General features: G+C 35.2%; 2 protein-coding genes and 2 pseudogenes across 3 annotated transcripts in view; 2 read left to right on the top strand and 2 right to left on the bottom strand.

Annotated features, from left to right (window-relative positions):
* The first annotated feature begins 4724 nt into the window (after positions 1-4724).
* LOC141829538 (nucleoside diphosphate kinase III, chloroplastic/mitochondrial-like) overlaps positions 4725-26175 on the top strand; it is a 24578-nt gene continuing 3127 nt past the window's right edge. For both annotated transcript variants that reach the window (XM_074717032.1, XM_074717031.1), the window contains exon 1: positions 4725-4872. In XM_074717032.1, the coding sequence (XP_074573133.1) occupies positions 4791-4872 (82 nt within the window). In that variant the 5' untranslated portion in view covers positions 4725-4790. The remainder of the gene's footprint in view (positions 4873-26175) is intronic.
* Positions 9391-14703, bottom strand: LOC141829537 (uncharacterized). The gene is made up of 2 exons (XM_074717029.1): positions 14033-14703; positions 9391-9733 (listed from the first exon to the last, which is right to left on the bottom strand). The coding sequence occupies exons 1-2, from the start codon at positions 14693-14695 to the stop codon at positions 9572-9574; spliced, it is 825 nt and encodes a 274-aa protein (XP_074573130.1). The 5' UTR covers positions 14696-14703; the 3' UTR covers positions 9391-9571.
* LOC141829533 (ATP-dependent 6-phosphofructokinase 3-like) overlaps positions 16103-26175 on the bottom strand; it is a 24173-nt pseudogene continuing 14100 nt past the window's right edge.
* On the top strand, positions 25165-26142 carry LOC141829083 (B3 domain-containing protein Os01g0723500-like; annotated as a pseudogene).

Consider the following 26175-nt stretch of genomic DNA (forward strand, 5'->3'; position numbering starts at 1 on the left):
GAACGGCTATGGAGGCCATGGATCAAAGAGCTGGCAACGTCAATAAATAGAAATATCACTTTTTTTATTTTTGGAAACATTATTTCTTCCAGTTCTTTACTGTGACCAGCTCAAACACACACACATTTTTAGAAAATTCTAAATTATACAGATAATAAAAAAAAAACTCTGCCCATTTACGTTCGTATTTTTTTAATCATATTTTAAGTATTTATTCTTCGTTTCTTTTACCAAATTCTCATTCGATTTCTAATTTTCTAATTCCAACATATCTTAAAATTTTGACTGAGAGAAATAATAATTTTAGCTGTTGACAAGGTAGTAAGTTAAATTATGTGACTATTTTAGTGGTTGTGAATATAATAAGACTTAGTCAAGATTGAATGGGAAGAAGAATTATTAGCACTGATTGGTAAGAGGAGTTTAACCACCTTATCAATTAGATCTAGAATTTCTTGATCTTACTTCAAAATTCATTTTGATTCACCTTTGATCTTTTATAAAATTGCAATAACAATCTTACTCTAGGTCATATAGGGCATGCCTACATGGTCTCACTCGAAATTATTATATCATTTACTTGTTGATTCTTGGGCCAAATTGGCATGCCTGTCTTTTTCTAGAGTTTTACAAGTAACTAGCATCATCAAGTGTTTCTCTATCAATGTTATAGGCTCATAATTATTTTTCCAAGCTTTCTACTTACCTCGGTTCCCCAAACTCTCGGACGTTTTCCTCAATCTCTTCATTCAGCTCAATTCCTTGAGTTCTCATAGTTGTTTTTGAGCTCTCTATCGATCGAGTTCGGTCCCTAGGCCCTTTATTTCGAGCTCAATACATCGCCTTTACCTTTTTAATTATTAGGCACATCATCCATTTCAATAAAAAAAAATGAAATTCTTCACTCTAGTGACTTCACACGGTTGCCTCTATGATCATCTATGAGGGGGTAAATTAAAAAGTTACAATTGGCCACTACAGAAGAGAATATTACTTCGATTTCATCAAGATTCGACCCTTATCTACTTCAATATATTTGTGTCGAAAGTATTAGCCACATCATCTATGATCCTAACAATAAACACTACCTTTACAATCATAATTTTTAGGGTGGACGATTGAAACTGCCATAATTAAAAGACTATTAAATCGAGATTAGTGAAGAAACGATAGAACAGTATAAGTATTGCTCAACCCTTACCTAAGGGCATCCACAATGCCATCAAATATTTCATCCAAATATTTGTGGTCCCTACTTCCACATCATCAATCAAATATCCCTTTCCTTAAATATCCCAACATTCACAATCAAATATACCACAAATCAAATATTTATAGGTCCCACTTATTATCACTATCTCACTTTCAAATATTATAATTAAATATCTTTCTAATATAATATCTTTCTTTTATTTAATTTTAATTATTATATATATTTTTTAAAATAAAATAATTGAAATTACTGAGCAAAACTTCTTGCCTGGTGATTTCTAATCACCCATTAAATATTCCCTACAATAGGGGATATTTGATATATGAAAATATTTCTTTAAATATTTCTCATCAAATATCTTCTATTGTGGATGTCTTAATAGGTTAATATTATATATATATATATATATAACTTCATTTTGGATAATACATCTCTTACTTTTCTACTGTTGTTGTCCTTGATTGGTGCAATCAAGAACGTGATGGAAAATGAAGGTGGGAACGAGCGCCATTAATGCACTCAATGCTGACAAGCATGCCCTCTTGCACGCGGTGGCTCCATCATCGAGAGCCTATAACATAATCAAACGAACCAACCTATGGGCTATGCATTGATTTCTCTACAAAAGATATTCCTTTCCCTAAGTTTATAAGAAAATAACTAGCTATATATCTAATAGGTTATTGAAGAAAATTCATTCAATAATTCATCTAAATATCTGAAAAATTATACAGACGACGTCCAATCAACTACGAGTGCGAAGAAGGTTTGTCATCATGCTTAATTATGCCGCGTTTGGTTAGGCATGCAGTTGATTTTCAAGTATGATTTCTCGAGTTTTTTTCCTTGTTCTTTGTTGTTTGTTTGAAACTGGAGGAATCGGACGAACACGAAGTCCATCATGCTCCACCGCTCCGGAGTAGTAGGGCCCGCTCTAGTGGACCGTTGCGTGGCTGCGGGCACGAGGACAGCGACTCTCGCTCCGATGCCGCTCCATGTCGAAAATCCACTCGCGCCCCTGCTTCCGTCGCAATCATCGGCGCTGGACTCGGTGAAGTCTGCTGCAGCCGTCGCCATTAGGGACCGCTTCGACATGTGGAGCCCATGCAGTCCGACACGTGGGCTTGTGCACGTAATTTGTAAAGGCGCACTTCAAATTTTGTAATTCCAAAAGGAGCCCTCACAATATCAAATTTCTCACAAAATACACTTATTTTTTAGAGAACATTGCATGAAAATACTATATGAAATCTCAGCATGACACATACAAGACATAGAGGTGGGACCCAAACCTTATGTGTATCATACTGGGATTTCATATTGCATTTTCATACAATCTATCATTTCTCTTTTTTAAAATAGAAATTAAAAGAGGTACGATACACTACACTATATAGAAAAAGACACTTATTTCCTCTTATGAAAAATATAAAAATATAAAACTACAGTCGATCACAATATCAAATTTCTCATAAAAGACACTTATTTTCTAAAATATTCTTCTTATGAAAAATATAAAAATATAAAATACAGTTGATCACGACGAAAAAAGGTATTGTCTTGACTTTGTCGAGATTCAAACCCTTGCTATCTTCTACAACTTTACTCCGTTATAACCAACTCAGTTATATCCAAGACTAAAATATAACCTTCAAACAAAACCAAATGCACCCATAAATTAATTCAAAATTTTAAATTGGATATTTTAAAATGGAAATCACAATGATTAACGGATCTAAAGCCCAAAGTTCATGGGCCTTGTAGGAACCGAAAGCCCAATTTGGAATATTCAGAATTAAAATCAGTGGTGGTCATGACATAACTAAAATCGACAAAGTAAATAAAATTCAAATTGAAAAGAAAATATTATGAACCTTGATTTAATTTTAATTATTCTTTAGTTAATTTATATATACCAAATCAACTCAGACTGTACCCAAATATTAAATTTTAATTCAGTTGTAAACCGAACCCAAAAATTTAAATTTGAGATTTTTTTTTTTATTTTTCGCATAAACCAGGCATCCTACCATTTATTAGGCACCACGTGTCCTGTGTCTATTCCACGTGATATAATTTAATTAAACGGCAATGGCGTCCGTACGTCCGTTATTCCTTGCCCAAGTGACGAACCGCAACACGTGCGCCTGTGCCGGCCAGCGAAATGGGATCACGTGCACGTTCCTAACCCGGATAACATTTATGCAATCCACTTTTCGTTAGTGTAGTTGTCAGTCAAAGTGCTTATTCATCGAGTTGGGAAGGGTTGTAAATCAATCGTATTCATGATCAAATTTAATAATAACTTTTTTTATATTAATTTGATATAGATTTGATATACTGCACGATAATTTCCTGCACGATAGTGACACAAGATCTATTGTCTATCATGTGATCGTGCATCAGATTTGATCATCCAAATATGGGAATACACAGTATTCCGCCCCCGACCCCGTCGCTATCGCTGCCCTCGCCGCGCCGTCCGATTACTGCTGATCGCGATCGACGCTTTGATCGGCATCAGATTCCAATCAAATTGTGATCGAAATCCAGTGCAATTTGATCGGAAACTTGGCCGACAATGGCGAGCGCCAAATTTTGACCGCGTTTCCGATCAAAATCTGGCGAAATTCGACCACAATTCGATCGGAATCCAACACCGACCGAAGCGTCGATGAGCGATGCATCGATCGCATTCGAGCCGACGATCGATAGTAGCCAGACGGCGCGACGAGGGGGGCAGAAATGACGGAGGGTCGACGGTATCACTCACGGGGTTGCGTAGCACAGGTCGCACAGTATATCACTTCTCTAGTTTGATATATGTCAGATCAATAAATTTAAATAATTTATAAATTAAAGAATAAATTTGACATCAATTCATTAATATTCATAAATAATATTTAAATTTTTTTAATTAATATATTAAATAAAAAAATTAAATTAATAAATAAATTTATATTATCAAACTTAATCAAATAAATTTAAAATATAAAAAATTTAAATAACTAAAAAAGCTTAAATTAAGATTTTGATGATATTTAAATAAATCAAATTCACTCAAGTTGATAAAATAGAAATTAAGTCAAATTTAAATAATTAATTTTTTTAAGCACGACTTTATTTAACTTGATATCTTATCAAACAAGTTTAAATATCATAATATTTAATTTGATTTAGCTAGTTTATAACTCTAGAGTTCGGATGTGTAAGAATTCCTACCGAGGTATGTAAATGAGCTGAGCCAAATTTTATAATATTCAAATTTATTTGATAATATAATTAAATTAAATCAAATTTAATCTAAAATGAATGAAGTTATTAAAATGATTATTTAAGTTTGATTTGATTTTTTATGAGTTTAAGTTTGATTTATTTAGATATTATTAAATTTTTTTTAAATTTATGTTTAAATTTTTTACATTTTAAATTGGCCATGTACTTCGCATAATTAATTACGCTACCGAAAACAGCCCTATCGGCCTACCCTTTAAATGGAGGAAGAAAGCCAGCGAGCTAGTGAACGAACGAGAGCCACGTTAAGCATCGACGCCATCTCTCCTCTCTGCGATCCAAGATGAGCTCTCAGATCCTCCGGTCTGCTTCGAGGGCGGCGAGGACTCTCCTCTCCTCCTCTCGAATCTCTTCTTCAGCCGGCCGTGAGTTCTCTCGTTTTTTTTTTTTTTTTTGCTTTCCGCCTTTCCTGTGGTTTCGGAGTAATTTTTCACTCGGAGTTAAGATTTGATTTCTTCGATTGTGTTCCTAATGAGAGGACTATGTATTGATTTTAGGGGTTTAATCGATGGCAGATCGTGTTGTTGTTATTTATTCTATTGAACAGACGTGCATGTACTTTCATTGATTGCCTTTAGATTCATCTTTCCTTTACTTCTGCGCTGTAAATTTTTTGTTTTTGCGAAAACAAGTACACTATGTTTTTCTATTTAGTTTTGTAAATCGGAACAGTGCAAAATGCGATCTCTTAAGGATCTAATAAATTTCAAATTTTGCGTTCGGATTGCGTGAGTTTGAAAAAAAAAGGTGAATTTTGTTGTGACCAACAGTACTCAAATGTTGTTTTTTGATTATTTCAAATCGAATTGGATAAATGCAAACTAATAGAAACTGATTGGACATATGTTTTTGGTATATTGGTCTTGGCTACATCATTCACCTTTTAGCTAGAGATTTTTTCCTTCGAATTGTAAAAATGAAAGGGAATAGAAACTGATTGGACATATGCTTTTGGTCTTTTGGTATCGTCTTTAACTTTCTTCATCATTTTCTAGGATTTTTTCCTAAAATTTTCTTTCTTCATCAAATCATTTTGATTTCTCTGTTCCATACGAACTCATTGATATATATATAAATAGATTTGTTTTCTAAAAAAATAAAAATAATATGGGTAGAGGTTTTTATTTAAATCTTCTTGAATTCGACAAGTACACACAAGTATTACACGGATAGAGCTCTATATATGTAGACATACTATTCATATAGTGCACGTCAGATAGTTGAGACAAACACAATTTGATGATGATGATGATGCAAGTACAATCTCATCAACTTTCACTTTCCCATAGTTCACTTGTGTTTAGTGTCCCATCCTGGTAGGAGTTCTGAGCCAATGGCATTGGCCAACCAGGATTCAGAAATAAATAGAATAGAGAACACAATTATTGTGCTCTTACTTTAATAACTTCAATGCCTAAGTTTATTTTCCCCCCTCTCCAGTGCTACCTCTGGAATTGGAGTTCTCATAATTGAATTCTTATTCAAGTATAATATTTTGCTTATTGAAATATCTAAACGGAAAAATTAATGGGCATAATTCATCCTACTAGCTTCTATTAAGCCACAAATTTATTAACTGCTCCATGCAGTTTGTTTGTAATTCATAGCTTTTTGCTTTTGTTACACTATTTCTAGTTCAAAATCAAAACACTTGCATTCCTATGTGAAAATTTAGTAGCTGTAGGGCTTTCAGAGATTTTAAAGTCCAGATTTTCTGTGGAAGGTATTGGGATTTTCAGTGGGCTACCAATTTTCACTAAAGCAAATAGTGGGATACTTGTTGTACTACTAGCTTTCCTATAGTTTATCAATGAAGGAAAATTTTCCTTCTAATCTGATTCTAGAGGAACCTTTTTTTCTCACTTACTTTAATATCTATACTTTGCTGGAAAATATTTTTAGACTTGTTAAATATTTTTGCTCAATAATAGTGCTACCAAAAATTAACTCAATCACTAGGTCCCTTGTGATCCCAAGATTATATGGAAGAGATTGTAATATACTGGTGAAGTTTTGCTGGCTATTTGTGATTACAATACACTGACTACAATTTTTTCAGGAACATGAGAATGATGCCAATTTTTTTTGTTTGTATGACTGTGAATTATTCACAACCCGGAATTATTCATAAACCTACTCTAACTTCCATCTGACAAGTTTATATTCTTCAGAGTGGCGCACTGTAGCAGCAGCAACTGCAACGGTTGCCAGAGGGCCAGTACGCTGTCTTTCTTCCTTTTGTGATGAGGCTGATCCCAAAAGCACATCAATGGGATGGTTATATGGTGCTCTAGCTGTTCCTGCTGGAGGTGAATATCTTATATTTATGTTTTTGTTACTCTGTTGATATCCTTTATCCTCTACATTACCAAGGTTTATTCTTGAGAATAGTGATGATTATTTCCAGTACTCACTACTGTGCTGAAGGGTGTGTAATTTTGTATCTTGGCTCACACATTATGTGATGCTATTTATATATTGTTTTCATATAGATATTCTTGCTTGGAATCATCATGCATATGGATTTTTGGTATAAAAGTATACCTTGTATATTGCTAAACGCGAATGTTTATCATTTTGTAGGTTAAAACATTATAGCTTTCCATGTGCCTTGCTTTTTGTTGGCTGCATGCTAATTTATACTTTCTTTTCCTTGGTTGGCAGTATATATGCTTCAAGATCAACAGCTACATGCAGCAGAGGTAAAACTGCAGAAGATGGATTTAATTTGGTTGTGTATTATATGTTGTAATTTTTTTTCTAAGAATTGTCTATATTTAAGCTGGAGAGGACATTCATTGCAATCAAACCCGACGGAGTGCAAAGAGGACTGGTATGTTTTTGAATGGAAACCCAAGATTTACGAGCATACAATTTTTTACTTTTAGGGCTAATTACTTAATCTATCATGAAAATTTGTCCCTTTAACAAATTTTTCTCAAACTTGCAGACAAAATTTCTTAATTTAAGGGTATCAAATCATGATTTGTATATGATGTCACTTGAAAAATACTATGAGAAATTATTTAAAAATTTGTTCATAAAATTTTTTCTGTTAGATTTGCTACAAAATTGAAAATATATGTGATAGATTTGTTGGAACTTCAAAAGTTCATGATCGATTTAGTCATAAATGCTTCTATCTTCTAGGCCATTTAAAAGACTTGTTTACATGTTTCTATCATAACTGCCAACACTTTGTATAAATACATACAAATTGGAGTTGAGATATGAGAACACATCAACTTGTTTAGGGCATCCATCAGTTATGATAATTATATTATAATAATTCGAATTATTAAATTTGCTATAATTTTCCAACTATCAATTGTAATGATTTTACTACAATTTTAGATGAATTTATCATTTTTTAAACAAGTTTTAATATTTATTTTATCCTAGATGAAATTGTTGAGGTAGTAGTTTCACATATTTATGCTACATACTTTCATATGTTTATCTTACCTCATCACCTTAATAAATCTTTAAAATTTACTTATGATGTGAAACTGAATCTGGGTAGGAACTAGGAATAGGTTGTGCTAGCTATTTTGTTTTTCAGATAAGATTCAACATCTTAGTAGTCTAACATGCCATGTAAAATTATATGTGACTTCTAGTGCACCTGATCACATTTTTTTTCTTCAGATTGCAGAGATTATATCTCGTTTTGAAAAAAAGGGGTTTAAGCTTGTGGCAATAAAGATCGTGATTCCTTCAAAAGATTTTGCCCAGAAACACTACCATGATCTTAAAGAAAGGCCATTCTTCAATGGCCTTTGTGATTTTCTTAGCTCAGGCCCTGTGGTTGCTATGGTAAGATAAAAGTCATGTTACCTTCCCTCAGAAGATTTCCTTATATTTAACTTATCTCATTGCTAACCCTATTTTTCATTTCTTGAAATTACTTTCATTATAATTTACATTGTAGGTTTGGGAAGGGGAAGGAGTTATAAAATATGGCCGAAAGTTAATTGGTGCTACCGATCCACAAAAATCAGAACCTGGTACAATCAGAGGGGATCTTGCTGTTGTTGTTGGAAGGTATGTGCCTGAAAAGTTTTTATTTTATCTTCATCCAAGAGCTCTCAGGTATTGGATTTTCAGCTAATATGAAAAGAAAAGAAAAACTAGGGAAATAGTTCACAGCATTCCAGATATCCTAATTAGTTGGGTTATCTTTTGATGCTCTTAGTTCATACAATATTGGATTTGAATTGAATTAACTTTGTGAGGAGCTCTACCAGCCCTTGGAAGCAAAATCATTTCATCATTTACTTTTGGTGTTCAGTTGATATAATTATATCATATCTGACTAATTTGCTGTGTTGTACTAATTCATGTTGTTTTCCTTTCCTTTCCTTTCCTTTGAAAAGGAAATACTAAAATAAAATTTCATCGCAGAAATATCATCCATGGGAGCGATGGTTCGGAAACAGCCAAGGATGAGATTGCTCTGTGGTTCACTCCTAAGGAATTAGTGTCTTACACAAGCAATGCTGAAGTGGTACGGAAATAACTAATGATACTTTTCTCTGCAAATTTTCTTATAGAGCAGGCATGCAGGCTGTGCCGCAAAGAAATAATCGGATATTAGTAACCACTGAAATCTTGCTGGGGTCTTGTAGGTTGTTTATCTGGAAAATAAATGTGAAGTTAGATTACTTTCTCCATTCTGATGTTGCCTTTAAGCAAATGAGCAAGGGTAGGCAATTGATTTTTCTTGATGTTCAGCAAATTTTCTCCATGCAGCTTAGATGGATATTTCGATCCAATTGATGGGATGTTACAGGGTAAGTTTTCCAAAGAAACCGAAATTACAGCACAGAAATCTACTGTTGCATTAGTTTCTCAACAGGAAGAACAAGCTGAACATGTCGGCATGCGGAAATCAATATGAATCATCAAGTTAAATTCGTCAAAATACCGTCCTCTAACTATCCATTGGATAGTACATGATCAAGTATTTTGAGAAGGTAAAAATAAAGCCAGAATATTCTTCCCGGAAACATGTTTACTATAATGTCAACAAAGATTGACCATAAGTCTGTTTTTCCGATGGACCTAAACGGCCAAACCGTAACCGTGGCAACAAAAGAAGGCGACTAAGATGCCTAGTACAGCCCCAGCAAAGACTTGGGATGGGGTGTGTCCCAGGAGCTCCTTAAGCTTTCTTTTACTGATAGGATGTGCTTGAAACAAGTCCTCAATGATCTTATTAAGTACCTGGATTGGCACAACACAGAAAAAAAATGTCAGAAGTGAAAGATTGGTTTCAAGCAGAAAACAAGTCTATTGCCTCAGTGGAGCCATCAGATATGCACAAGCAGACAACATTTCCAAATAATTCTTTTGGAAAGCAGATAAAATGCAAATTATTAGTATCTGACACCTAAATACAACATGTGTGTGTATGTCTCTAGAAGCTTTTGAGTAGTTTCATTCCTTCCATCTTCCCAAATCATCATATATTGAACACATATTGGTCAATCGGATATCTCTGCTATCAACTGAACATCTATAAAAGTTACATGTGCATATTGGATATCACGAGATGATTTAGTAACTAGTAAATGTGGGAAACCAAGTGCTTTAACTTAAAAGAGTAACACTTCAGCACGAGAGTTCAAAGTACAATTATGACTGAAATCTTGAGAGAGCAACCGATACAATTATAACCTGAAAAGACGTTGAAGAATGTCATGCTGCATACAAATGAACCAGAGTTTAAGGATGTTGAGCTTCTTGTGACAAATCAGGCACCTCAAGTTTATAGTTTGCAACCTTAACACAACGAGTTTCACCCAAAGATTTCTTAGGTACAAATTGCTTTAATCTCCTGAAGCCTAACTTGTTCTTCATCTTCATTTTACTTTTTATCTTCTCTCTTGGTTGACGTACTGGCTTGAGGTCCAACCACATGCGTGCTCCATCAATAATTTCTATGAATCACATGAGTTTAGTCCCCCGTAAGATGTTTTAGGGTTAAGAGTCAAAGTTGAGTCCTATATATACCTTGTAATGGCTGTCTTTTATGAATACAATAGAATATTTTCCTTTCCAAGCTTAACAGGAACATTATCACAGAAATTTAATGGGTTGTCAGCTTGTCGCCCACATTTGCAGTATCATGAAGCTCCATCTAAACTTGAAGCAGGGCCTACAGCTTAGGAATCTATGCAAGATTCTAAGTTCATACAGAGATCAAATGGGTGCCTCACCATATACATCCCTGCTATAGGAATTTTGGAGACACTAAATAAAGGAAACTATCGTATATAAAATTCAAAATCGTAGGAATTTGAATATTTTCTCTATAAAAAAAGGCAGAAAGCTCCTGTAGAGGTATTATGATTTACTAGGAGAAGTTGTGGGTTTAATAATTTAATCCCAAATTGGATGCATTAGGCTTATGATTTTATATCAAGTCCTGCACATACATGTATTAGGTGTCTCTCACAATAATATCAATTCGCAACTTTATTTTTGGGTCTCATGCAAACATTATGTTCTCCTTAGGCTAAAAAAAGTTTATAATAAATAAAACCTATCAAACTTTATGGGCTAGAGTGTTGAATTGTTATGAAATAACACACATAGAAAGATAATATAGCATAGATGAAAAATGTTAGATATATAGGATTACTAGAAAGGATGAAATAAAATTATTAAAATTCGGCAATAATTAAGAGTAGCTCTTCCAATAGATAATAAAATGAGTGAAAATAAATTGAGATGGTGGTATGGATATGTACAAAAACAATTAATAAGTTCTATGATTAGAAGGCTTGAATCAATGAAAAGAAAATATAAGTGGTACAGAGTGACAAAAAAAAAAGTCAATGGAATAAAAAATAACTTTACTTGAATCATTATTGGTGATATTCCTTGCATATAACTCAATGGAGGAATAAGATTCGTATAAATGAATCAAATAGTCCAGACAAACATAGCCGATGATAATAATGATATCAATTGCTTTGTTTACATATTGCTATATACAAATACATGCAATATTCATTTGACAAGGTATATTTTGATCAATCTCAAGATCTTCATATTCTATATAGGTATCTCAGGCACTCCTTCACCATCTAACCCACTTGCACCTAGTTTAGACACTTAAAAGGTTAGGGTTTTGGCATGGCTATATTTTGATAATGCTTGTGTCGGTTTCAATTAGTGGAGTTGAGTGATTGAAAATTAGTAAATGAAAATTAATGTAAGAGATATCTATATTTGTACATGAAAGAGAGAAAGGAAAAACAGGATACAACACAGAAGTCCTCTTTTTTATTTTAACTTTTTATCTGGAGATTAGAGCAGGCTTCTCTCTTCAATGTGCTCTCTCCCCTCTAGTTGTCCATCACCCATGGGATCCTAGAATCATAATGATGGTGTAGAAACGCATACTAGCTCCATGATTATATTTAACTCCATAACTACAAAAGCTTTATGCTGCTATCCTACTTGATAGTGTTTTTTTGCTTACTCGGGCTCCTCTCCCGAACGCCTTTTGAATCAAGGTTATGACAAACAGCTAGTTGGCCAAACTTTGATGGCAGGCAAAGGGATGTACATCAAGGTTGGCTAGCATTACTCATGCAACCATTTAGACGTTCAAGTCAGAACTGTAAAGTAAGGAACTCATAGAGATGTGTGTGAGAGAGAGTGTAACGGAGAAGAGTTACCTCCGCATGCGAAAAGAAAATCATATCTCTAACCTACCTTCCTCGGTTGTTTATATAGTCAACGAAAAGGAATCTTCACATGGCTGTCCTTGGAGAGGCAGTTAGGGAACCGAGGAGCGACAACCGTTGAACCACACCTTTGACAATGTCCACTAGGTAGGCCAGCTCTCCTTCTGAAGGGTAGTTAGGAGATAATCGTCGAGGGGAATCTCCACCTGGAATGTCACATACCCACCCGCTATCCATTGGCAACAACCGTTGAAGAAAATTTTCATGTGGATGGTGCTTGTTTGCCCGATCGTCGAGAGCTGAAGTCGAGTACTGATTTGGCCGAGCACCTAAGATGCATCTCCCGAGCCCGAATGTGCTATCATTGAAGGAGCACCAAAGTACTCGGGGCATAGACCCCAAGTGATTTTCCCAAGCCCGAGTGGGATGTCGCTGCATGCAGATTAAGTGCTTGGGGATGTTGACCAAACTTAGTACTCGGGGATGTTGGCCTCATCTAGTGCTTGGGGGTGCTGACCATACTTAATGCTCGGGGAAAGATATTGGCAACCCGGGAGTACTCGGAAAATTGGCTTGGCTGATCAAGAAGTGAGACCAGCCGCTCTGGAAATAACCCGAGTACTATCACTACTTATTCTATGACTATATTTAACTGTACAACTATAGAAGCTTTAAGCTGCTAATTTGCCATAGGAATATGAGGAAGAAATATTTTATGACTTTGTTTAGTCACATATAATAAGTTATGGGATAAAACAAGCAGTTTATAAGGCTTAGATGAGCAAATCACATTTATTAGTATAAAAAATAAGCATTTTAAAGTCAGGGGTGGTAGGGGAGTGTTTAAGGCTTAAATAATTGGATTGATATTAACTTGTGCTTATACATTTTGAGCCATGCTTGGACCTTGTATGTTAATGAGTCATCTCATTTGCGAGGATTGTTATACATCTACAGCAATAATTTCACTTGAATGTCATGACTGCAATGAGTATCTTTCATGTTCAATCAATTTGATTAGTTTGTTGTCACCACTTGCTTAAATGAGAGAATTGACCCATTAACAAAACTCTTAGACCTAAGTTAATAATGGCTCTCTCATCTAAAGCTTATAAAGCTTCTCTATTAGCCCACAATTTAGCACTAAATTTAGGGTGTCACAATCACCCCCATTTTAAGTCTTGACGTCCTTAGCAACCCAAAATGTTTAAATCTAAATTAACAGTAAGCTCTCTCATCTAAGTTTATAAACTTTCTATTAGCCCACAGTTCATAATGTGAGACTAAACATGAGGAGTCACATTTATCGGGCTCTTACTAAAATCATCTAGTTAACAATAGCTGATATCATGAACAGGGTAGAGCTGAAACTCCAACAAGAAAAATTAAGTGTGATTTATCTAAGAGGAAATAAACAAATTTCAACAGATAAGCTTTAGTTTCAAAACTCACTTGTACACTTATTTTATAAGGTTTATAGCCAACTTGACAAAACATTGGATCTAAAGAAAACCTAAAATCTTTATGAAGGAACAAAATCAAATGCTTAATTTTCCAACAAAAACTAATTTAAACCACACTTTGATATACACGCAAATAGTATCTGTGTGAAGCAGAGTTAATCTCAAACAGCTCTTTAGTGTCTAACTAGAAAACCTAAAAAAAAGCTTAAGCCTGTTATGAGCAAGCTCATTTATGAATTCTTTTTTAGCTTTATTCATGAACAATGTTCATTAATCACACAAAAGCTGTGAAATAACTTTAGTATTGTTCTATCGGCATGGAGAAACAAATAGTAAATAAATCAAAAGACAGGAACATTCACCTCAGCCTGCATGCCGGCATGCCGTCTGACACCGATGGCATCATACATGACAATAAGGCTGAACCCTAGGCACACTGGGAAGAGCGAGTCGCCCACCCCATGGCACAGAGCCACAGAAGCAGTGAGCGCCGTGCACAGCGCGGAGTGCGAAGATGGCATTCCCCCGGAGCTGAACAACACTCCGAGGTCCCACCTCCTCTCAAAGAAGAAGTTGAGAAGCATCTTAATGGTCTGAGCCAGGGACCAAGCGACTAATCCCGATATGAAGGTGGGGTTTCCGGCGAGCGTCCACAGGAATGGGCTAACCCGGTCCCTGGACACGACCGCCGTGGTGCTCATCAGAAACGTCCCGATCCCGCCGCAGCAGAGGAAGTCCTCCCGTTCGCGTTCGCAGCCATCGGGCAGGCCGCCGCGCAGCCAAGACCGCATCTTTGGCAGATGGGAGAAGACTAAACCGCGGAGCGAATGGAGGATGATGCATAATGGATTGAACGAGGAAGAGGTGGAGGCGACCGGGCCGGCGGGAAATCGGCTGGTGGAGGAATCCAAAGAGATGGAAAGGGGCGGGGGTTTGGGGCACTTGGAGCAGGAACGAGTAGCGATCGGGTGAAGGTGGGAGGAGAGAGTAGCCCTAAAGAAAGGTTTGAGACTGACGACCTCCATGGCTGCTGCTGCGCATCTCGCTACCCGACGGACACAGGGCACAAACCGAATCTATCGGGATAAATGGGAGGGAAGACGATGTACACTTTTCACGCCACCTCCCTCATCTTTAACAAATTCGATAAGGGGCTTAGAAGGAGGCAAAAATGCTGGAGGGCGTAATAAAAAATTCTATTCGTTCCCCAAAAATTGTCTACTTTCCTTAAAATTTTAAAATCTTTAAGAAAATAATAATAAAATAAATGATATCCTATTTAAAAATTGAAAATCGCCACACAAATTAGAAATCATATTTGGTAGACAAAATGTAAAATCAGACCATCCATCTCAAAATTAATCAATATAAATTAAATATTTGATATAAAAACTCAAGCTTATGCAATAATTAAGGCGTAAAAAGGATCTTTAAAGTATCGCAGTTCGATCCTATGTTGGGATAATACACTAATGCTGAATTTAATGAAAAAACTTGAGTTGGGAGGTCACGGCCGAAGTATTCATGGGTGGAAGCCCTCTTAAGGAAAACGAAACCACGAAGATTCAATTGTCGATGTCTTGCTAAGACACTTTTGGGATTTATCCTAGAAGATCAGAAAGCACTTATGTGGGGTTGGGGCTTCCGGGTTGAAACTTTTATGGAGCCGAACTAATTGTAAAATTGGAAAACTTAGATCGTAAAATTAATCGAATCTTAAGAATCGAAAACTTGAGTTATAAAAAAAAAAAAAAAAGGTCACGTTAAGGTTTAGAATTTGTAATGCATGTTTCTAATTTTAAATTTTGTAGGCGTTAAAATAAAATTTTCATAATCATAAGAAGGAGGGGGCTATAAGAAAAAAATGAAAACGTATATAACAACAAGATTCTCAAGGACAGAAAAATAGAGAAAAATTTTTAACACAATGATTTTTTTTTTATTAATTCAGTTGGCTTCCACAATTTTCCTTTTTGTATCTTTGTTGCATGTTAGGAGAATCTGGACCTTTGAATTTCGCATGTTATTTTCAGTCACATCAACGAGTTTTCGAAAGCTCGAGCATTTGTAAAAATAAAAATAAAAATAAAAATAAAATAGTTTTCGGTTATATTTTATTTGTAAAATAAAATAATTATCTATATTTAAAAATTTTAAAACTATTTTATAAATATTTTTCCTATTTATATTTTTAAAAACATTTAAGCCGTGTCGACTTATTAAATTATTTAGAAATATTATTAACACATGCAATTTAACCAACCAAAGGAAAACAAAAAAAACAAAGACAAATTACTACGTTGGCCAACAAAATGTATAAATTATTCAAATTCAGTCCAGCTATCAACACAATTTGACCCCATTAACCCATATCTCATAGATTTAGTATGGAAGAAAAAGTATTCTTCCGTGATGCTGCCAGAGCAACCACATCATATTGCAGTTTGTAAACGAGAACCATTATCCAAACATTTTGACTCATTCTCGGTCGGTGTTTATTACTCGCCAGTAGCATCTGCTTCCACATCTTTAGAACTTAAAAAACTTGGTTGATTGGTTGAAGAAAGCAGCCTTGCCCACATTCTGTCAGTAATCACGACCTTGCTTCCTTTTTCTGCAACTTTCTGATAAAATAAACGTCTGTACTTCAGCAACCAAATAGTAGCACCTTGAGCATGAGTATAAGATGTTTAACCCACCCAAGCTCAATCATGTATTTAGGTCAGTACTACTCCAGATTTAACAGATAGGTAGATAGATATGGGTTAGAATTGAATTTGAAGTGGACCTTTATCCTCCGGGACAACCATAGACCAACATCCAGAAGTAGTTTGTTCCCAGAAGCATCTTCATGCTCCATTGACTTCAAGCTTTCAGCAATAATATCTTGTCCAGCACCCTCAGCAACAACTATTACCATATGCCCATTTTCTTTAAGGGTCTTCTCTACATATTCAAACAGGCCACCTTTTCCTTCCAAATAAAAGGGGGATTCCGGGATTAAGCAACAGCCCTAAGTGGGAGGAGAAAAGAACAAAATCAAAACATTGACCCAGGGGAAGGGACATTATTTTTCAGTCATTCATTGGCAAAATCAGAAAAGCAATTAATGTCTCAACCAGCTAGTAACAAGGCTCTGTTACATGCAAATCAAGGAAATAAATGTCACTAACCACATCTCGGCTTGCAAGAGTTGCATACATTGCAATAAACCCTGCATCATTAAAAGTTCTTATCTCAGAAGGTCAAAATTGCATAATCATACTGCAAATTAATCTACATGGCCATATCTTAGGAACTTCAAATACATCATATTGCATTAGTGAAGTATTAAAAACAAAAAACTCATCATGGATTCTTCTCATGCTCAAGAAAATTTGCTACCATCAAGGTAGTAAAAAATCATATCCTGGCTGACTAATGATTTATTATAATTCAGACAGCTCATAGGCGTACGCACGATGCTAATTCTTACAGATATCAAATATATAATGAGTGCTTCTCATAAATGTATGTTATTAAATAATTAGAAAAAAAATCCACACAGTTTAAGAAAGAATTATCACTGATTACTATTAGATTGCATTTACGTTCATAAAGGAGTTTTACCACTAGAGCGACCCATTAATTTCACTACGCTGATTCCATTCTCAACACTCTCAGCCTCTACATGTGCAGCATTAATTGCACGCTGGGCCTCTTCAACAGCAGTATCAAAACCAAAGGACTTGTCAATAACCTGAATAAGAATCACAATGAAAAATGTGACAATGAACAGGATACTAGTTTTCAAACATAGTGTTCCGGCTAGATCCTGGTGACGGTCAAGACACCGGTCAATGTTATGCCACTTCAACCGTATTCCGCCTTTCCGCGAGCCTGAATCTGTGAATAAGAACTGAACAGGATACTAGTTTTCAAACATAGTAAAATATCATTAGAAAAGGAAAGAAAGAGAAAAGGAAAAAAATCGTTACTGCTATGTCATTATCTATTGTCTTGGGGATTCCAACAACAGCAACTTTGAGATGTCGTCTCCGAATTTCCTGCAAAATATTGCAGAAAGAGAAGCTGTTATCCCCTAGGATATGATTGAGAAGAAACCTAATATTAGAAGTCTAACATAAAATAAAATCTTCAAAATACACTAAAACCATCCATAATGGTAGATGTTTTTTCTTTCAATTGTATTTTGATATTATAGCATATCAATATGTGACTTTGAATCACAGTAGAATAGTCTAGGTATTCCAGTTTGTTTAATTGATTACCTCAAAAATAGCAGCTGCACCCTCCTGGGTTCCATCTCCTCCTATGACATAAACCTTGATAATGAATATTTGTCAGTAAATCAATCTTAATATCTATCATTTCATAATTCTGCATAAAAAAGGAAAAAGACCAAAAACCAAATGTAAAGGTTAAATTTTACCTGATTTATTCCGCGATCTTGAATGTTATCAACTATCTTTGAGGTATCATGGCCTCCACGTGATGTACCTAGGACTGTGCCACCACGTTTATGGATATCATTCACACTCTTTAGCGACAATGGAATGGTGTTACAAGCATAGAATCCTCTGTATCCACCCTATAATATTAATAATAGTCAACACAAAAAGTTACAAATAATCTAGAAACTAAATCCTTGATTGTTAAAATACAATACTGATCCACACCATTCAATTATTAACATTTCAAACTCCAATCTTGGATCCAGAAAACATAGAATTGCTTAGAGTATCCATGGATTCTCGACTAAACTGAAACAACATTTAACTCATGAACACAACTATTCAGAATTAGATATATGAACAAGAATTTGCAAGTGTCCTATTAGAATTAAATATATCAGCCTATGCTATGTAACCAGATATTAAGTGTGTGAAGTTGCTGTTGACTTATGGCTTTAGTCAGATACTTTTATAAATGTTGTCTAGTTAAAAGATTTATATCCCATAAACATACAATTTTTTAACACGGTGATATCCTTAAAATGAACATAACATGTGCATTAAAAGTCTAGTTAAGGAACCCAGATTAGTGTGGCTTGAAAATCTTGTCCCGTGAGATTATGGAAAAATTATAGGTGATCCTAAACCTCTGTCATGCCATCCAGGGAAGCAGGATTTGTAGACACTCTAATGTAGATGGGACCTAAAGTTATGTCCCAGTGCATAAACTACATTATAGACTGCACCTAAACGTTTGAGTGCTTAGTAAGTTCCCATTATAGACCAAGGGAACAAGCTCAATAACTAAGAAAGGGTATGACAGATTGTCAGGCATATAGATGAAAAAACTATGGATAAGCTGAATCTATAACAAACAATTTATATCTGTTTGCAGAGTCCCCCTCCATCTTGTCAAATCCTCTTCTTTCAAGATCTAGGTAGAATTAAAATGGACAGAACAAATTATTCCTTATGGATCAAAGTAGCAAAACTAAGCATATAGATAAGTTAATTCTTTTGCAAATAGTTGTACAATCACAAGAAAAGACATGCCTCTATCTTGAGGATGGAATAGAAAAGGTTCTAGGCAAGCCCAAAAAGTAGGTAGGTTTCAAGGCTTAAAGTTTAAGTTTTACAATGAATAAGTACTATGTTAGCAAATAAACATTTCAACCAGGACGATCAAGCGACTGTTGATCCAGCTCTCCTAGACCTAGATCTACAATCAGTCCCATCTACATAAATAAAATTAATAAAGTTTACCAACAATTCAGAGAATCAAACTGATGTGGTAAGTACATCATACTTATGGAATTAAATACAGAATTATGCAAACTACATGTAATAGGGTAATTAGTCCTGACCTCAATACCAAGCACATTGTGGCTCCCATACATATAGGACAAACCACACACTATTTCTCAAATCAAAGTGTTAAGTCGTGGGCAGAGACCTCCACATGTTACAATACATGCAAGCGCATCATCCGAGTCAAAGTAAACCTGAACAAAACTCCAACATTACCTATAAGTTAGAAATGGTCAGATCCATATAAGTGTATTCAGGGAACATGTAATGCACAACATACCCGTTGGCGTGGCCCAGTATGTTGGAAGTGGATTCCTCTAGGGCTCTCTTTTTGAACGACAACCTAGAGACTCAAGTTTTAAGCTACTATATTCCATATAAATAAATCAAAGAGATTTGGGACAACGTCTTTCCAATTAGATGTTTAAAATAGATTTTTGAGTAGGTCTAAAACACTCGGGCAACAATCAACTTCTTACCTTCTTGGGAAGAGTCTCGTCATGATCAACAAAGTACTGCCTGTGAAGGAAGTATTTTAGAATTAATTTATTGTGTAGTATGTCACATGACAATCATTATCTGCCAATAACACAACTAATGTAATGAAAGAACATACTTGACAAATGAGTAAGCTGGGTTGTCTTGTAGTGGATTGGAGACATCAGAAGAATGATCGCAGCACTTCAAATTCAATTCAACGAGGGAAAGTTTGCAAACAATGAATGTCTAATTTGTCATTTGTTTGATCGGTATAAATGTTGGCAGATGCAAAATAAGAAAAATTGAATGATACTACTATTAGAATTTTAGGGCCATAATTGTAATTATAAATGTCTAATGTCATCAATTAAATAAGTCATAAATTTAATGTGGTCAAAATTATGATTAAAGAATTTGACTTAAGGCTTAATTGTCATGAATATAATAGTGTGGATATCACATGTGTAATTTCTGATTTGTTGAGGATCCAAATTAGAAATAAACAAATTTAGACAATTATAAATATGGGTTATGGTCCCAGTTTGTAGAATGACTTTTTTTGTTTTGTACCCCATCAACAAAACTATCTAGATTTTAAGAAAATTTACAAATTGAATATCATTACCCAAAATCGACTGCAAACTATGAGTTCTGGTACACTTCCGCAATTTTGTTTATGATTTCTTGAGAATTGAATAGAGTTTACGATTTTGTGTTGAGATTTCCCTACTAATTTTTTCTAAAAATGGTGTATCAGAGCAAGTTATTCCAAATTCTTAAAAAATTATTCTATTTTAGTTGTCATACGCCTACTGTTCTGTCTTTCCATCTTTTTGTTTATCGTCGAAAATGGAGAAATTCAATTTTGGGATTTGATTGTTGGAATACGAAATAAATTGACCAAATCTAGGTCGATTTCCGACGACACAAGTGACCTACGAGGGGCGACCATGATGGGACGAGTGGCCGTCAGAAATCGCCGCCGCTGGTAACTGCCTTTGAGGAAGAAAAAAACAAAACAAAACTTTATCGTCGAAAATGGGGAAATTCGATTTTGGGATTTGATTGTTGGAATACGAAATAAATTGACCAAATCTAGGTCGATTTCCGATGACACAAGTGACCTACGAGGGGCGACCATGATGGGACGAGTGGCCGTCGGAAATCGCCGCCGCTGGAAACTGCCTTTGAGGAAGAAAAAAACAAAACAAAACAAAAAAAAGTCCAACCATTTTCCGACAAATCGGAGGTTGGAGACGGCGCGACATTGGTAGTTTCCATATGGAATGTCGTCGGTTGGCGGTGGTTTGATCGGAAGGAATAGCGACGGTGGCAAATCGGCGTTTTTGAGGTGAATGTGGTAAATGATTATGTGTATCATAAGTTCAATGGGAGTAAGTATATCTTTCTGATTCTATATATTGACGACATTTTGCTTGCCATAAATGATATACCTATGTTAAATGATACTAAGAGATTTCTATCTAGATATTTTGAAATGAAAGATCTTGATAATACCTTTTTTGTACTAGGAATCCAAATACATCAAGATCGTTCTCGAGGTATTCTTGGATTATCGCAAAAGAGTTATATCGATAAAGTGCTTAAAAGATTTGGCATGCAAGATTGCAAACCAGGTAACACCCTGATCACTAAAGGAGATATGTTTAGTCTTAAAATAGTGCCCTAAAGGAAGTCTCGAGACTCAAGAAATACAAAAAATTTCCTATATTTCGATAGTAAAAAGTCTTATGTATGCTCAAGTTTGTACGTGTCCGAATATTGCATACATTGTTGGAGTGTTGAGCAGATATTTGAGCAACCCAAGAATGGATCATTGGAAAGCAGCAAAGAGGGTAATGAGATATTTAAAGAGAACTAGTAATTACATGCTCATATTTAAGAAGTCAGATACTCTTGAGATCATGGGATATTCTGACTCTGATTTCGCAGGATGCCAAGATAGTATGAGATCCACTTCAGACTATATTTTTCTATTGGCTGGCAGAGCTATCTCTTAGAGAAGTGCCAAATAGGCACTAATAGCTTTTTCTACCATGACAATAGAATTTATAACATATTACGAGGTATCTAATCATGGAATATGGCTGAAAAATTTTATTTCTGGGATGCATATTTTGGGAAGGATTGAGAGGTCATTGAAGTTATTTTGTGACAATAGATCATCTGTATTATATTCTAACAATAATAGGAGCTTAACAAAATTGAAACACATCGATATCAAATTCCTTGTTGTAAAAGAGTACAAAGTGGACAAATTTCGAAAAAACACATAGGCACAAACTCCATGATAGCAAATCCTTTTACGAAGGATTTACCACCCAATGTCTTCTATGAGCATACAACTCATATATATGTTATTCAATTTGGTGAAGTCTAGATCTAGTGGGAGTTTTTACTATATATGTTGGGTTATATATTTAGATATTTTCTGATCAGATAAAAAGTTTAATGTTTACTTCATTACACTTTATATAATTTAAGTTAAATATTTTGATCTCACTTCGGTTAAGGAGGACTAATTGAAAATTAACATGAATAGATCACTTTGCATGTAATTTTTATGCAAACACATTAATAATTGATCTATAACATTTGATTATATTGATATATGTGACCACTAATGGTTTAGTTGTGATAAATATAACAAAGACTACATTGATCCTATGCCTATATCATTAATAGACAAGATTGTTAAAGAAGTCATATACTATGATGACAAAAGTTTTGAGCTTTTAACAAGTGAATTCCTATACCAAAAAAGATGAATGAGCCAACTTGATATTTTTAAGTCTTATCATACAAAGAATAGATTTCCAATTAAAGGTTAATACATTTACAAGTTTATATATGGCTCAGTGGGAGATTATTAAAATTTTGAGATCATAATTATAATTATAAATATCTAATGTCATCAATTAAATAAGTCATAAATTTATATAATCAAATTTAGAATTAAAGAATTGACTTAAAGACTTAATTGTTATGAATATAATAGTGTGAATATTATATATGTAATTTCTGATTTGTGGAGAGACTAAATTAGAAATAAATAAATTTAAGTAATTATAAATATGAGCTATGGTCCTAGTTTTTAGAATGACGTTTGGTTTTGTTTGGTACTCTATCAACAAAACTTTTTGAGGATTAAAGAAATCTATAAATTGAAGATCATTGTCTAAAATCGATTGCAAACTATTAGTTATAGTACGCTTCTGTAATTTTAATTATTATATTTATAATCTTTTAAGAATTGAATAGAGTTTAGGATTTTGTGTTGAGATTTCCCTATCAATTTTTTCTAACAACTACTAGTAACATAAGCACCAAAAGAAGTATGAAGTGTTCAAAACAAAGTGCTAAAAATCCAACAGAAAAAACAAAATAAATGATTTTTTGAAAACAAGTGCTATATTAATTAACATTAACACAAAAATTAGTGTCCGGGGATGAAGTTGGGCTACGAGTTAGTATCAAGTTTCTTTGTGTATACGTAAACATTTAAACTGCAGCGTTACTACGATCCCGGAAGATTTTCCTTCTCCCCTTTCCCACCTTTTCACTAATATCAAAAATGGCGAGCCATGTTAAATCAAGCAAAAAAACCTTCGCTTAGTATATTGCCTTATCTAATATACTGACACAATGATGTGAGATAGATCAATATATAACATGCTTAACTTATAGGAATCCCGAACCCTCTTCCATCTCTCATTACTTTCAGTTGTCCTATATAACCCAACTAATATCGCATCGATAAATCAGCTAGATTGGATCTTCTCAACTGCAAATCAATTTTTCTAAAAAAAGAAAAAAGAAGAAAAGGAAACTCACAGAGAGATCGGGGAGGTAGTCCGTGAGGTGGGGCACGTCCTCGAGGACGTAGCCGAAGCCCCCTTTCACGATCTAAGTGCGGACGCCGGTTTGGTCCCTGTCATCGTAGGGGAGGGAGTTACGACGCTCGAAGTAGAGGGTCTGGCGGCCGATCCGCGACTGGGGCTCCTGAATCCCGAAGTGGCGATGGCCGTTGGGGAAGGCGGAGAGCAGCAGTGTGAGAAGCCGATGCCATTTAAAGGCACGGTGGATTTTTTTTTATAAAAAAAATAGCCCTGAAAATTGGATTAATTTTGCAACTAGATATTAAATGATTTACAATTTTTATTTTTATAATTAAGAGAATATTTTAATTGTTCCATAGTTTACATGACCCTATGACTGATCGTCAAAATGCCCCTACGTAATGGTGACACAAGCTGATTTATAAACTTGTTAATTTTAATTGCATTTTAAGCTTGTTAATATTATTAGAGAAGTCATCGTCGTTAGTCGTTAGTATAGCCGTCAATTTGAATTAAACTCATTAGATTGACCCATCCCATTAAGTAATTTAGACGGATTGAGATGAAATTTTATCAACCTATTTTAAGATGAGTTCGGATGGATTGACCCGCCTAGGTTCGCCACCTGCATGAGTTAGTCTGTGACGGACTTGAATTGATTCGCAGATTGAGAAAATTTATTTATTTATTTAAAAATTTTAAAATTAAAATAAAAAACAACCATTTAAATTATAATTTAATTTAAATTTAAAAATTATAATTCAAACTTAAATATTTTAACTTAATCAATTTAAATTATAATTTAAATTTAAAATTTTTAATATTTTTTTAATTTTTTAACAAGTCCGTGGGTTGATCTGAAGAGACACCTAATCCGTGACCCATCTTAGTTGGATTGAGTTGAAGATTTCTCATCTCAACCTACTAAGTTGGTGGATTGGCTCGTTTCATCCCATCATATAATGAGTCCATCATGAATTGATCCACCTCGTTATGAATTAGTCCGTTTGACAATCTTAATCATTAGCTAAGGTCGCATTTTGGATAAATATCTTAATAGGTAGGACAATTTTAAAAGTTTTTTTTGGGGCACAGATGTAATTTCGTCCATAACTAAGGTGACATTGGCCAAGTTGTGGCGGTTGTCTGTTCTCAGACGCAAGATCTGTACGGACGGACGCGAAATGGACGGAGTGGGCCCCACCGGGCATGAGAGCGTCGTCGTGGCCACGCTTTGTAATTATTTTGTTAATTGTGATAACACTACTGGGAAATCTCCGGTTTAAAGAACTGACTAGCTCCATTAATCTTGTCCTCGTTCTTATCATACTTGATGGAAGCTAAATCCTCCCTTCTGTCTTCACCGTCGCTCTGAAGCAGCGTGAGTCGAGAATGATGCCAAACAAGAAAAGGAAAAGCTGTTCCATGATCAGGAAGCCACACTTCTTCAAGGTGCTCATCAGAACTCGCGCACGCGCTGGCAAGCCAAACGCCTATCTGTTGCACTTCGAGTTTGATTGCTCCTCGTCGTGCCATCTGATTCTTTCTCTGTTTGATTATTTGCAGGAGATCCCCCAAAATTTCATGAAGAATATTTCAGACGAGGAGTCCAAGTCCAAAGCGGCCGTCCTTCATGGCCCTGGCGGAGGCAACTGGCAGGTTGAAGTGTGCTCTACAGGACAAGAAGCTACGCTATTGCTTGGCGCTGGGTGGCACAGTTTTGTGAAGGACCACTCCCTGGAGGAGTTCCAGTTCTTGGTATTCCAATACGACGGCGAAATGCATTTCACGGTGTTGGTCTTCAGCATGAACGGGTGCGAGAGGACAGATCTGTTTGCAATGAAATCTCCATCGGAAGGTAATTAAGTGTAACGAGAGTAGAATGTTAAAGCAACATCATGTAGTCAGTCTCATATAATGCCTACCATCTGCAGATGCAGGTAACATTGTCGAAGTTACAACTGAGGATGAGCATGAAAGCACAGATGAAGAGATTCAGAAATCAACTAGTCGCAAGAAAGGCTATGTTTCGACCAGAAGATTAGTGACAGAAGAAGAAAGATGGAAAGCAGAGAAAGGAGCAGAGAAAGCTGCTAACTCTTTCACGTCTCCGCATCCGTATTGCATCAAAAGAATGAACGCAAGATATGTCTACGGGAAAGTTGCGTTGGTGAGTTCATCATACACTACAATCATTCTTTTCTGGCATGTTTGTTCACGTAAATGCTTGCAAATCAATCCTAAGAATTATAATATAGTCCTACACAAATGCTGCCACAACTTCTTTTTGGTCGTTGATTCATTCAGAAATGAATGCAGAAGCTTCCTGCTCGTTTTTCTCGTGCTCATATGCTTCGGACACAAGATTAAAAAAATATGATAGGGATTTTTATAAAAGAGACG

This window comes from Curcuma longa, chromosome 5 (assembly GCF_044706935.1).
Source record: "Curcuma longa cultivar G26 ecotype Majalengka, Jawa Barat chromosome 5, ITB_CL_G26_1.1, whole genome shotgun sequence".
Taxonomy (NCBI): Eukaryota; Viridiplantae; Streptophyta; class Magnoliopsida; order Zingiberales; family Zingiberaceae; genus Curcuma; species Curcuma longa.